Genomic DNA, 14,844 nt, shown 5'->3' with positions numbered 1-14,844 from the left:
GTCTAAATACATTTTCTTATCTATGATCATTTTGGGTCCTAGATCACCTGGTAAAGACATTGGCATCTACTTGCAACCTTTGATTAAAGAACTAAAACACTTATGGGAGATTGGTATTGGAACATATGACGCCACAACCAAACAAACATTTCTCATGTGGGTGGCATTATTATGGGCAATTAGTGAATTCCCAACTTATGCTATATTATCTGGATGGAGCGCCAAAGAAGAGTTAGCATGTCCTTATTGTAATTATGGGACTTGTTCCAAATATTTGAAGTATATTAGAAAAATATGTTGCATGAGCCATTGGAGATGTTTACCTAAAAATCATCCTTGGCATCATAACAAGACATAGTTTGATGGTAATATGGAGTTGAGAGATACCCCGATCCACTTGTCAGGTTTAGATGTTGCACAAAAGTTATCAAATCATGTGAATGTTTTTGGCAAAACACAAAAAAAGAAGGTACATGATAAAAATGATCCACGGAGGAAAAAGTCTATTTTTTTAACTTGCCATATTGAGAGCAAAATACTTTTGCAACATAATTTGAATGTCATGCACATTCAAAAACATATTTGGGACAATTTGTTGGGGACATTATTAAATATGGTTGGGAAAACATAAGATCATCTAAAAGCACGGCTCGACCTTCAAGAAATAGGTATAAGGAAAGAGCTTCAACCTACTCAATTAGATGGATGCAGCAAGATTCACTATGCTAAAACTTGTTATTCTCTGAGCCCACATGAAAAAACTCTTTTTTGCAAAGTCTTCAAGCATGTAAAATTACTATAAGGGTTTGCATTGAATATTTCTTGATGTATGCAATTGGATAATAAGAAGATTTTAGGCTACAAAAGCCATGATGCTCATGTTATGTGCAGTATTTACTTGTTGTTGCCATGAGGAAAACGTTGCCTAAAAATGTTGTCATTGTCTTAATCAAGTTGGATGATTTTTTCAGGGTATATGCGGTAAAGTTGTGAAGATGCAGGACCTTGATCAGTTATAGGAAGAAATTGCTAAAATTCTTTGTCTTCCAGAAATGAATTTCATCGCAATTTTTTTTTATATAATGGTGCATTTGACTATTCATTTGGTAGATGAAATCAAACTTGGTGCCCCAATTCATTGTCGTTGGATGTTTCCAATTGAACAAAACTTATGTAAGTTGAAGTCTTTTGTTCGTAATCAGAGCCATCCAAAAGGATCTAATGCGAAAGGGTATCTAGCCGAGGAATGCTTGGTATTTTGCTCGAGATATATGCATGATGGTGTAAAGACAAGATTTAGTAGATATGAGAAGAATACTAATATGGTTACAATAGATGATGAAGCATCTCCTATTTTTCCTAAGACTAGCCACCCAATTGTGGGAACAAGAGAAATAAAGGCAAGATTTTTATTTTGGACCAGAAGCCCTTACTCACAAGCTCATCATTATGCTTTGTTCAATTGTGGAGACAAACATGTGGAGAAATACATCAAGTAAGAAGTAACCATGCCTCTTAAATGATTGTGTGTGTGTGCGCTTCTCTCTCTCTCTCTCTCTCTCTCTCTCTCTCTCTCTCTCTCTAAGTAGCACGAGTTGTAATTGTTTATTTATGTTTGTGTTTGATGAATGCAGAGAACATGAAAGCTTGATAAACTCAAGGAATAAGTCAAGTAGATGGTATAGAGCACAAACTTACAATCAAGATCTTATATTTTGGTTTGAAGAAAGGGTAAAGAATGAACATGTACCTGACTACATCATGTGTTTCTCTAAAGGCCCAAATCCAGTTGCTATCAAATATAAAGGGTATTACATCAATGGATTTTGTTTTCACACTAGAAAACGTAATGCAAGATGCAGATTTTATTCTCACAAATTCTATCTTATAATATTCAGCGCATTCAAGTAAGTGTTTCATTTCTAAAAAACCTTAATCTATATTCAGGTGGTTTTGCTAGTTTTTCTTTGGTCCATATAGTAGCAACACTGCAGAGTCATGTAGATAATGGAGAATATATGTCCTCTTTATTTCTTTTCTTTTCTTTTTTTTTTTTTAAGGGAAGCGATGTCTGTTTTTGTAGTATATAAAATAGGCTTGTAAACAATGTAAGTCCCAGTACGGATTAGGATCTCACTGACTGTTCGTGAGTCCTTACAAACACACAAAGGCCTATTATATAGACAAGGAGGGGTCTAGAAAATGAAGTTTCCCACAGTTCTCAACATTTCAATTACTTCAATTCCATCCGGTTATGATATCGGATATCTAGAAGACACTTGACATTTAATCACTATTGAAGTATTCATGATGGTCGTTCCCTTTCAAGTACATATTCCTACAGACGTATTTGTAGAAGAATTAAAGTTTTTTACCACTCCAGTTATTAAATAGCTCTCTCTATGGTGTGCATTTACCTTCATCTCCTATATAGGCTTGTAAATAGTATAAGTCCCAATACGGGCCACTATAGTAACAATGTAGACTTATGTAGATAGTGGAGAATATATGTCCTCCTTATCACGTCAGTCAAGTTCATGTCGCCCACTTAGTTGCTTCCTTTCGAAGCAACCTAGAGACTTCATGTCATAAAATAGGAAAAAAAATCTATGACAAGGAAGGGGCCTGGATAAGGCTCAAGATTGCTTCAGAAGGAAGCAATTAAGTGGCTAACACGAGGATTTACCCTCTTCATCATTTTCTTTAGTTTTAATTCCCTAAAATAGCAATGACTGTTCTTCTATGAAAATAGTGAAACTTAAGAAAGAAAAAACTTAACAGAATAGATCATTCTCCCTATCATATCAATAAAGTCTGTGCTGCCTATTTAGTTACTTTTTTCGAAGCGACCTTGAGCATTTATGTCATAGAATAGGAAAAAATATATTTGCCCGTATTTTGCAAAAATCAAAAACCATAAGGTTTTTTTTTTTACTTTAACAAGAAAAAAATATCAAATGTGTTTATGGTATATTTCATATTTTTAAAAATAATAAAGCACACGTATATTTAATGTTAATTGTATAATATATTTTTTTTAAAAAATATATTTCTATTTTTTTTTCAGTTTGACCAAACTAACTCAAATTCCCAAAAATATATTATTATATATATATATAAAATATATATATAAGCAAAATTTTGACCGCAAAGCAAAATAAGTTTTCAAGTAAACGTATGTAATTTGCAGTTTTCAGAGGGTTATATACATAAAAAACCACAAAAATAGGGTTTCAGAATTTAGTTCCCAAAGGGTATTTACATAAAAAAAACCACAAAAATAATTTCCAGTTACAGTAGGGGTACATACATAAAAAAACTATGAAAATAATTTCCAGTTGTCAGAGGGGCATATTCATAAAAAAAGGACGAAAAACAGAACTCTAAATTTAAACCCTCTTCTCGAAGATCGAAGTGCTAGGGTTTAGATTGCTTGCTTTTCGTCTTGGTCTCCGGCGAAGAGACCTTGTCCTCTTCTCTAGGGTTTTGGCGGATGCCTGAGGTTTCCTCGGGAGATCCAGCCGCCAGAATCCATGGCTGGTTCTCGTTCTCAGGTGAACAAGGCTCACAAGAGCCGTTTTGCGTCCAAAGCTTCTCGCCATGTCCACAGGACGTCGGGGTCTGGTGAGTGTTTCTTTGTCTCTTTGGAGAGATTCGAAAACCCTAGTTTCTCTTGCGATGATTTTGATGGGTTTTTGTTTGGTGATTTTGGTGTTGTAGATAAGAATCGGATCGCGAAGCCCGACCATCGGAATTCCGTGAAGGGTGGGCGAGCTGCTCGAGTGCAGCGTAGCAAGATGGTAAATTTGACCTAGATTTGTCTTTTTCAGTGTTTAGGGTTTCGTTTTGTCACGATAATGTTAGTAATTTGTTTACTTGTTTGCTTGTTGTGTCAAATTGTTTTAGGCGCGTGATCAGAAACGGGCTGCGCTTTTAAAGGAGAGAAGAGCCCAGGGTGGATCATTGAGCTCTCCTCGTGTTATTGTGAGGCCCAATAAACTCCTGAATATTTGCTTAATCTTTTGCAGTAGTCTCTTGTATGCATTATTGTTTTGTATTTCTTATTTGAACTTAATGACTTCTCTGGTTTTAGTTTGCAAGTTCCTTGAGAAGGTAAATTTGTTGGATTTTATCTTATCAAGGTGTCATGCATTCAATCTGTGTGTCTGTAGTTATATTTAAAACTATAAATAGCAACCTCCTCTTTCTATTTTATCAATGTAAGCCTTAGATTTCCTGTGAATGGCCCTGTATACGTGGTTTCTTCTTGAAGCAGATTATCATGTTTTTTTATCTTCATGTTCAATTAGTAGCTAGGACAGAGTGGAAGATGTAATTGATAATGTAATATGATTGGAGCTCAAAATTTATTTTCTCTTGTTTTGTTTATTGCACACCATGGCACTGTATTTTATGTGTTAGCATTCGAAAGTTCTGTTGAATAAGTAGATCTGTTTTTAGTTCTAATATTTGGGTCAGCTTGTTCTTTCTTTTAGAGAAGTGTATGTTATTGTTCAGTAGCACACTTCAGTGTTCATTATCCTCGATTTGTCCATGCTTTTACTTGATTTTGTTATCATTGTCCTTCGGTAGAGTGAAGTTTTTTCTCGATAGAATTTGTTGGACTAGATTATCCTTTATTAGCTTTATGTGATTTTCTAGATTTATTGTTCTTCTTTTATTTTACTATGTTTTTTTTAAATGTATTGCTCTTGTTTTCTTTGCTCAAATGCATATTTGACTGTGGGTATATTTTGTTTTGGGTTGATTTTATGAATTCAATGTTTGTTTAGGGTTTCCATTCCTAGTTTATGCATTTCAGTGAGAATGGATTGAGTTTCTCAATCTGCCATGCGTTCTTAATTACTGCAAAAGATTAATTGAAGGCCCATGTTAATACATTTTTTATTATCTTGGGTATTTTTTTATTTTTATTTGAAGTTTGTTAACCTTTTCTTGTGCTCCTAACAGGTTCTTTTTGGTCTATCCTCATGTGTGAACTTAAATCTGTTTTCGAGGGATTTTCTGCACCTATTGTCAGGAGGTGAAGCGGATGGTACTTCAAATACAGTTGCATTGCCCGGGTGCAAGCTTAGAGCAACGGTTAGTGTACTTGATCATTCTGTGTTGAAACTTGTCAAAAGAGTACATTTTTTTGTTGTGTGTTTATCCTTTCAAGTAATTAAAGAAACCTCAATTAGAATTCGTATCTTGCCTTCAAGTATGCGTTATTTGACTCCAACCTATTGATGATATAACATTGGCTTTCAGACTTTGTTTGTTGAAAAGTCTGGCCTGACAACTGACAGTGTCATTGTGTACAAATCTAACCAAGTAACATATTCAAGATGGAAATTATAAATACATGAAACCTCCCTTGAATTGTCGAAGTGTACAACATTCCCAGACGTGTTGTTGGCATAAGTTTTCTTTGCAGGGAAATAGTTCACATTAACCTGTCCTTATTCTCTCATGTTCTAATGCCAACTTTACCTTATAGGTCTACTATTTGGAATGGTTACCATATAATGGATTCATTTCACTTACCATTGCCCTCGATATAATGATTATGCATTTTGAATCAACATAATTGTGATGCATCTTGAGTTGGCTAGGTTGACACCTGAATCATTGGCTCGTTTGTAGGAAGCAATTTCAATTTCTGAGCATTAACAATGACAATTGTGCTCTCATAGTGACCTCCTGTAGTATCCATGCCCAAGCAGTTCTTATACATAAATCCATGTATTTTACCTGAAGAACTTTAGGTTTTAAGATTTTGATGTCATATAGTCAGCACAGTTGGTTGCGCAAACAGTGTTTAGTTGATTATTTCTAATACTTATCATTATTTATCTAGGTTTACACAGCGCCTTATGGGGACCTTCTCTCTTGCATGGAATTGTGCAAGGTACATTTCTATGCAATTGCTTGTGGTGCATCATTCTTCTTATATGGCCACTCACAAATAATAACTCGGAGCACTGTTGTCAACATAGGTTGCTGATCTTGTTGCATTTGTAGTCTCATCCAACTCTTTCATAGATGGATGTGAAGCAGGCAATCCAATTGACCCATTTGGAACTCAATGCCTATCTGTATTCAGAGCCATTGGATTGCCTAGTACTGCAGTATTCATTCAGGTCAGTCCTTAGTAATGTGCATTTTATTGAGAAAATATTGTACCCGATATTATCTCAAGCTGTGATTTTTTCTTCCTTTTCTCAAGGACCTTCCCAATGATGTGAAAAGGAAACAAGATTTGAAGAAGACGATCATCTCTTGTCTTGCTTCTGAATTGCCAGAGGAGTGTAAATTCTATCCAGCAGATACGAAGGAGGAGCTGCATAAGGTCATCTTCTAGAAATAATTATATTTAATAAGTAACAGCTTTTAATCATTACCAAGTCCTTCTTTCATGCCGTTTCCTTGCTGTATTCTTGTGTTAGAAGAAATTTTGCACCTCCATTTTTTGCAGTTCATGTGGCTGTTTAAGGAGCAGCACCTTTCAGCTCCACATTGGCGAAGCCAGCGATCTTATCTGATGTCCCAACAGGTATTTGAGGAAGTTCCCCATGAGAAACTATCTTACATGATTTCAAAGATAGAGTGGTTGAAGAGGAATGCTAGATGTTGGTGAAATTGCTAAATCTGTCTTTTCATTTGGAATATGTATTGTGTGATTGGAGATTACCAGCCAGCGATATATGACCACAATGTTTTTACATTAATATTCCTTGAGTTTCAATTGGTAACTTATAAGTTGATGAACAAGTTAATAATTTTGAGCGTAAACAACATTTTAGATTTTGAGGTTCGATAGGCCTAGTAGACTCCAACTTGGTGCTGAAGTGGAGGAGATTCCATCTTTGAGAAGCTTGTGTAACTTGGGCTATAAAGGAATAAACAAATGCTCTATTCCTTGGGGAAAAAATGTGTGCATTTCATGTGTCCCATTGTGCACACAACTAGTCTGCCCAATGGCGTTCTTTTGCATTATTTATGTAACATTTGCAATTGTGCCAGGTGGTTCTGGAGCCTGATGATAGCAATCCAGGACAGTGTACTTTGCTTATGTCTGGCTATGTTCAGGCTCACAGTCTTTCTGTGAATCAGCTGGTAAATTATTTAGTCAAATTCAGATAAATGCTGATTGCTTTATTTTACCTTTATATTTACATTGTTTCTGCATACCAGGTTCATGTTTCAGGTGCCGGAGATTTTCAGTTAAGCAAGATAGATATCCTGAAGGATCCATTTCCTACTAATGGAAAAAAGGATCACAATGCCATGGATTCAGATGATAAAATTGGTCTGCAGGTATGGGCATATTTAGATGTGCTTCTCTGATATTAGTTTCCTTGGGCATGCAGCGTTACTTATTATATGTATTGTTTTTTCCCTAGCCCTGGGTGTATTATCTGTTTAGAGCAATCAGTAGGTTCTTTTTTCTCATCATGTTGGAGTTCTTTTTATTTTTTTATTTTAAATTATCATACAATCCTATTATGTCTATTGACTATGAAACATGTCTTGTTTTCCCCTTACCTTTGAACATTTTATTATCTCTCATTCAGTGAATGTTTAATGTGTTTTTTATCCCACAAAGTCTGGTAGGCAGTCATAATTTGCTCCGAAATATCCATTCATGAAAAGCTGGCATTTTATTTTACCATCAATTTCCTATTATTGTTGCTAATGGGAAAGTTCCTGCTTTCAAGCAGTTTATCAGCTTGCATATGTTTTCCAACGTTTGAACCTATTTTGTTTGAGTAATTAGTTAATCTTGGTCTAAAAGAGCCCAGAAACTGATTAATGACATTTTGACTTTCTTTGGTCGGAATGAGCTGATTGTGAAGCTGATGTATGCACATCAGTCTAATGCCTCAGAATTATAAAATCGGTACTTCCATGTTCACTTCTTTACTAGTCATGAGCAATCATGAAGTAAAAGTTTTCAACTGAATTGTCCTTGACTTTTTCTTTATTTGATGTATAAAGTACCCCACCACTACATGAAATTGGTTCTGTAACATCAATTATTGAAAGAATACTACTATTTTTTGTCGAGGATTCTAATTTAATTAGTTGTAATAGTTTCATATCATATAAAGCAAGTGCTATGTAATCTGATTTTAGAATTTCTATTAAAATGCTTTTCTCTTTTAACTTATTTTTTGTTTCCATCATCTCTTTGTCTGCAAGTAATTAGATTTGAACTTTACACTTCACATTTTCCTAAATGTTTTCTTTTTCTATGCTTTGCTGGAAAAAATATGCAGGCTATACATACTTTACTTCCAGACCCATTGAGCCATGAGCCTTTACTTGTTGAAAATGCACCAGATCCACTTGCTGGAGAGCAGGTACATTTCTGGCTTGTTTCATTTTTGTAATTAATATTTCAAACTTGACTATTTCAACCTTTGCCAAGATTGAACAACCAAGCCCAAGCTTGGCAATCCTAGTTTGAGCTTGAGCTGAGTCCAGACTAGTTCAACTTGTCATATCTTGAACCAGAAGACCCATTCATAACTCAATATATTTCTATGTAGCTGGGAGAAGAACATTATGGATGACATCTTATCTAACAAAGGATATCCGACGATGTTTGTGTTTATTTGTTATGCATAAATAAGTCGAGAACTTTTAAAATAAGAGTGAATTTATTATCTACCAAGGTATATCCAAGAATGTTTGTGTTTGTTTGTTGTGCATAAATATGAGCAAATTTAGTTGGATTGTTTACAATAAGTCCTGGTGCATGTTCAAACTGGCTTTCACTTTTGTGAAAGGAAATCCTCCACAAAAGGGGTGATTTGTATCCAAGTTTTGTTGGATCATTCTAGAAAACAACCCTTCGAGGCACATTTGCCACTTTCAACAATGCTTTATGGCTTACAAGGGTTTGATCATGATCTTTATGGCAGGCTTCCTAAGTTTGAGTGTCGCCTTTACATGTGATTTATATTTAATTAGTTGATCTATTTCATCATGTTCTTACTATTCAGACAAAAGACATGATTGGCATACATCATAAAGTTGGTGGATATTTCATTTTGATAATTAAACCTCATTGAATTGATGTGTGAAATTTCTTGTCAATTTTTGATTAGATACAATGTTACATTACAAGGAGTTTGATTCTTCCATCATTTTATTACAATTGTCTGTTGCCTTGGAAGGTGATATTGATTCAATTTCCCTATTTATTCAGACATGGCCAACTGAAGCAGAGATAGCTGAAGCTGATGCAAATAGCAACAGACACAAGTTAAAAAAGAAGAAACTGCCACGTGGCACCTCAGACTACCAGGTTTATTTTCCTTGTTTTACTATGTAATGCTCTTGTTTGGTAGCATGGAAGGGGATTTGATAAGGATATTAATGACTTGGCTACATCCTTTTATAGGCTGCTTGGATCGTTGATGACACAGATGATGAAGTTTCTGATGATGCTGATGATGGTGACGGTATGGTGTTGGATGAGCAACAAAAAGATCATACTGTGCTAGAGGGATCTGATTATTCAGATGTTGATGAAGGCTCACATGATATGGTTGAAGAAACAGAGATTGGTGAAGAAATGGATGTGAGTTTTTCAATAGCAAAAGTTTTTTTTTTTCTGATTTAATCTGTCTGGATTTTTTTTCCTTTTTGGTTTTTTTGATTAGGTATTCAACAGTGCCTTGTCTGTCTGGTATTTGTCTTCAGCAGTTTTTGGCTCACTGTGACCTAAAAATAAAAAATAATTGTATCGGTTGTATCCATCTCTTTTAGGTTGTATTAGATAACAAGGACGTTCTCTATTGGCTGCAATATTAATCATCAAGCCACATCTTATTTGTAGAACAGGACACATTTTTTTTTATATCGCTGTTTTGGGTATAAACATCGTAAAACTTTGCATAATTTATCTTTCCATCAACCATTGAGGTAAGGGAATAACGTCTGTTGCAGAATTAGCCAAAATTGTTTGTTTAACTGTATGTCATCCTTTTTTTTAAAGATTTTTGTTTTTTTTTTTTGTTTTTTGTTTTTTCATTCCTCATTATGATAGTTTTCTAGTTTGACTTGTACATATCATTCTAAGATTAGATGGTACTTTTGGTCAATTTCCTTATAGATTGTTCATATCCCTTGTTTTTACAAGTTTATGGGATATTACTTAATAAATCTGATGCATGAATAGGATGATGAGAAATTGACAAAGGAGCAAATTGAAGCAGAAATCAAGAAGATTAAGGATGCAAATGCTGAGGATGAAGGTTTGTGTTATTCTATTCTAATCGATTATCTTGATTTTCATTTTGGGCTTCAGTATAAGAATTAGATGTGCAAAAGGTGATATGATTGTTATCTTCTCATGTATATGATCTTTTTTTTTTTCTTCTGTTTTCCTCACTATGGATGTTAACCTTTGTGGCTTTCTAGTGTAACTAACTCAATTCTTCATTTTACTTAATCATTGTGATTTCAGAATTCCCCGATGAGGTAGATACACCATTGGATGTGCCAGCTAAAAAGCGGTTTGCCAAATACAGAGGGCTTAAATCTTTTAGGACATCGTCGTGGGATCCTAAAGTGTGTTGATTTATATGATTATGAGTATCTTGTGGAAGTCATTGGTTTAATGTTTCAGCTATCTTATGGTGCTTATACCTGACAGGAATCTTTGCCTCCTGAATATGCAAGAATTTTTGCATTTGATAATTTTACAAGGACCCAGAAGCATGTTCTTGCAAAACTTAAAGATGAAGGGAACATAAATGAGTATGCTTCCGTTGGGTCGTTTGTGAGGCTTCACATCAAGAATGTGCCTGTGGATGTTGCCTCTAAAGCATGTGTCCAGTCACAAAAATTGCCTGTGGTGGCTTATAGCTTGCTTCAACATGAATCCAAGATGTCTGTCCTTCACTTCAGGTATCCGTAACTGCTTTCTACCATTTTTTTTCACTTATCCTATTCTGCTTGTGTAACTGCTTTTTTATGCAATTGGATATACTGTGATTTAAATTTTTAAAACATACTTTATAGTGGGTACTGGCACGGCCCTTCAGCATTTAAAGTTTTTTTTTTTTTTTTGGTTGCCAATGCATGTGTGTTTGTGGATAAATTGTTAATAGTCAATCTATGTACAAAAATGTTTGTGCAATCATGAGGCCATTATCATGTGTAGCAATTTATTTTTTAATGAGTTTTATTAAGCCATGATAGGCATGCAGCGTGTATTAGGTGGAGATCAAAGTGTATCCAGAATACAGTACTTCGAAAGTGGAATTTGCAGCAAAGAAAATCTGACTGCAGAACATATTTTTTTTGTTAATTTTTATTTTTATGTATTTCTCCATCATTCTGCCCATTTTCGTTCCACTTGTTTATTTTTAGTCCTGAGTGTTACCATAAAGATGTTTCTCAATCATTCTGCTCATTTCCATTCCACTTTTTTATTTCTATGCTGTCAAAATGATGTAATGATCACTTCATATGCAAGGTTGAGAAGTTATGTATTTTACCCGTAGCAATTCAATCCCGCCTGTATGCGAAAATAAGGATGAAGCAACTGTACATATTCAGCAAATTGTACAATGTTGTTTTTCTCTCAGTTCTTTGGCATTTACTAAGCAATCTGCATCTGGTTTTTTGAAGCATTTATTGACCTTTTTTTAATTATTTTGCAGCATCAGAAAACATGATTCATATGAACAACCTATCAAATCAAAAGATACACTAATATTCCATGTTGGGTTTCGCAAGTTCCTTGCAAGGTAACGCTCCTTTGTTTTTGTTTTATATTTATATTTCTATATATATTTTTTAATACTTGCTGTAACTGAGACACTTACGCATTTGTAATTATATTTTTCTAGTTGAAACATCTTTAAGTGCCTTCCTTGCAGGCCAGTATTTTCCTCTGATAATATTAACTGTGATAAGCACAAGATGGAGAGATTTTTACACGAGGGGCGCTTTTCGATAGCCTCTGTTTATGCTCCTATTTGTTATCCTCCCCTTCCTTTGATTGTTATGCGGTGTGCTCACGGAGAGGCACCTACGGTTGTCGCCACTGGTTCATTGAAAAGTGTAGATCCCGACAGGATAGTTCTGAAGAAAATCATTTTAACTGGGTAATTTTGTTTTCTTTTCTGTACTTGAGTTATCTGCTTTTTCTGATGCAATTTTAAAGCATGCTTTTAATTGTGCATTTTAAATTAATTAGTGATAGTCGATCCTTTACCTGATACCAATTGATTGAGTTGGTTTTGCCATTGTTTGTTTTGTTATTACAACCGTCTTTGATTGAAGTTTGCAGCATATCATACACTAAAGTCATTTTCATTTTGGTGTGATTTTATGATGCTGATCTCATCCTAAGACGATTTCTTTTCCCGATGTAGTTATCCTCAAAGAGTATCAAAACTGAAAGCCATTGTGCGGTTTATGTTTCACAACCCCGAGGACGTTAGATGGTTCAAGGTATGCCAAGTATTTCTGTTCATGAACTCTACACGCTATTCATGTTAATTTCGCAAACAATCCTGTTTATTTCCTTGTTATGGATGCAGCCAGTGGATGTTTGGACCAAACTTGGTCGTCGTGGCCGCATAAAGGAACCTGTTGGTACTCATGGTACGGTGTCGTGCCAAACTTACATTATTTTCTCCACTCTTATCACATGAATGCACAACAAATAACCGCTTGCCTTTTGTCGAATCATTTAACAGGGGCCACGAAATGTGTTTTCAATGGTGTTATCCAACAGCACGACACAGTTTGCATGAGCTTGTACAAGCGCGCCTACCCAAAGTGGCCGGAGCGGTTGTACGCGGTATGAGATAACAAGTAATGCCGCAAACACTATTGAGGCCCGTTTTCCCAGCCGGGAAAATGTTCGCCTCTTGGGAGTGAAGCTTTGGTTCCGACGACATTCGTTTTGCATCTGCTGCCTAGCAGAGAGTGGTGGCTTGAGCTTATGTCCTCAGCATTTTCTCAAGTCAATTTTTGAGAAAGTTCTTACTTTCTGTGTCAAAAGAGGCACATAACTTATTTTGGTTATGTATGTGCTTTTGCTATATATCTTACCGTTGCCTTGTGCTGTGTATTCTGGTTCATCTAACAAACATATTATTATATATATTATATATAATGGGTTTTGTGTTTGGGGTTAAGCGATTAAAAATGAACTCTTCCTTCAGATTTTGGGGTTAAGGGATTAAATGAATTCTTTCTTAAAATTTAGGACCAAATTTAGCTAATTGTTTTTATTGAGGATTAATGTGAATATAGGGTTATTGTTTAGTACTCAAGTTTTTTAATTAACATGTTCTGTAAAGTAGTATGTTTGCTATTATTAAAAGGGTAAATTATCTAAATAGTCACTTAACTTTTTGGGTATTCTTATTTAAGTCACCAAATTTTTAAAAATTTCAATCAGATACCCAAACTTTAAAAGCATGCTTATTTGAGTCACCAGTGCTCACGTCGTGAACAACAATTTGACGTGTCATGATACATCATCATGCCAAGGTATTTTGTCATCGTTCTTCGGATTCCTGGGTCGCCGTATCCGAGACATGTCATGATCCCTTCCCATTCTCGGTCTCTCCATCAAATCCCTTCTGTCCATCCCAAATCCAACGGTCCTAAATGTATCCGAGACATCTCATGTGTTCTCGACGTTGACGCCATCAAACACTCCCGCGCGCCAACGTCGGCGCACTCGCGCCCCCGGCGGACTCACATGCTTCCCACCTGCCGGCCCCTTCGTTGCCCGCTAATACATATGTGTGACCTTGAGAGAAAGCCCATTTATGGTTAGGGTTTCTGTGTTCATGGAGAGCTCGCCGTCGAGGAAGCCTCCCAACCAGGCGCTGTCGTATCGTGAGGACTGCTAGAGCGAAGAAGAGACGTTGGAGCTCGTTGACGCTTGGGACGATCGCTACCTTGAGCTCAGCCGGGGGAATCTCCGGCAGAAGTACTGGCAGGAGGTCGTTGATGCTGTGAACTCGCGGCTGGCAGGAGCTCGTTGGCCACTGCTAACCGACGTGTAGTGCAAGAACTGGATCGATACTCTTAAGAAGAAGTATAAGGTCGAGAAAGCCGGGATCGTGGATTCCGGCGATGCCCTCACTAGCTAGTGGCAATTCTTCACTCGCCTTGATGCTCTCATCGGTTCCTCCGTCTTCATGTCGAAGAAACCTTCACCGCCTTCACCCCCGCCGCCGCTGGCCTTGCCGCTCCCGTACCACCAGAAGAGCTCCACTCTTCCTCTCCCCACCGCCGCTGCAGTCTCATCCTGCCCGGATAAGCGCCACTTGCCAGCACTGCCTCCTGTGAATGATTCCTTCCGGAGAAGGTTTACCATCGCCATAGCAGCCGCCGAAGATTAAAAAAAAAAATGTCTGCCATGTGGCGTGATGATGTGCCACATAGCGTGATGGTGTGTCATGACATGTCGGATTGCCATTAACGACGTGAGCGCCGGTGACTCAAATAAGCGTGATTTTAAAGTTTGGGTATTTGATTGAAATTTTTAAAAGTTTGGTGAAATAGGAATACCCGAAAAGTTGAGTGACTATTTAGATAATTTACCCTTATTAAAAAGTGAAATTATGTCCCTATAAGAAGGCTAATGGCAATTGGCAAACAAGGTAGAATTGAGGTTTTGATTAATTAAAAAAATATTTTTTCAAATCAATGATGATACTTTGTGTGGTTTAAAGTTCTTTTTAAGTTTATGTATGTATTTATTATAGTTGACTTGGTTTTTTTTTTATTGAAAAAGTTTAATCCTATCGTGTATGAAAATGAAAAATATTTTAAATATAAAGACTACATAAATAA

General features: G+C 36.1%; 1 protein-coding gene across 1 annotated transcript; it reads left to right on the top strand.

Moving 5' to 3' along the window:
• Positions 1-3,402: 3,402 nt before the first annotated feature.
• On the top strand, positions 3,403-13,160 carry LOC120275690 (pre-rRNA-processing protein TSR1 homolog). The gene is made up of 21 exons (XM_039282359.1): positions 3,403-3,624; positions 3,721-3,800; positions 3,907-3,984; positions 4,972-5,103; positions 5,861-5,911; positions 6,000-6,143; positions 6,230-6,352; positions 6,479-6,556; positions 7,027-7,119; positions 7,198-7,320; positions 8,283-8,366; positions 9,218-9,316; positions 9,413-9,592; positions 10,193-10,268; positions 10,481-10,584; positions 10,670-10,923; positions 11,682-11,768; positions 11,901-12,128; positions 12,399-12,477; positions 12,567-12,630; positions 12,726-13,160. Exons 1-21 carry the CDS (start codon positions 3,534-3,536, stop codon positions 12,833-12,835), a joined length of 2,358 nt encoding a protein of 785 aa, XP_039138293.1. The 5' UTR covers positions 3,403-3,533; the 3' UTR covers positions 12,836-13,160.
• The last annotated feature ends 1,684 nt before the right edge of the window (positions 13,161-14,844 follow it).

Source organism: Dioscorea cayenensis, chromosome 14 (genome assembly GCF_009730915.1).
Source record: "Dioscorea cayenensis subsp. rotundata cultivar TDr96_F1 chromosome 14, TDr96_F1_v2_PseudoChromosome.rev07_lg8_w22 25.fasta, whole genome shotgun sequence".
Taxonomy (NCBI): Eukaryota; Viridiplantae; Streptophyta; class Magnoliopsida; order Dioscoreales; family Dioscoreaceae; genus Dioscorea; species Dioscorea cayenensis.
Note: the sequence above shows the minus strand (reverse complement) of the source record. Positions and strands in the feature narration are given on the sequence as shown.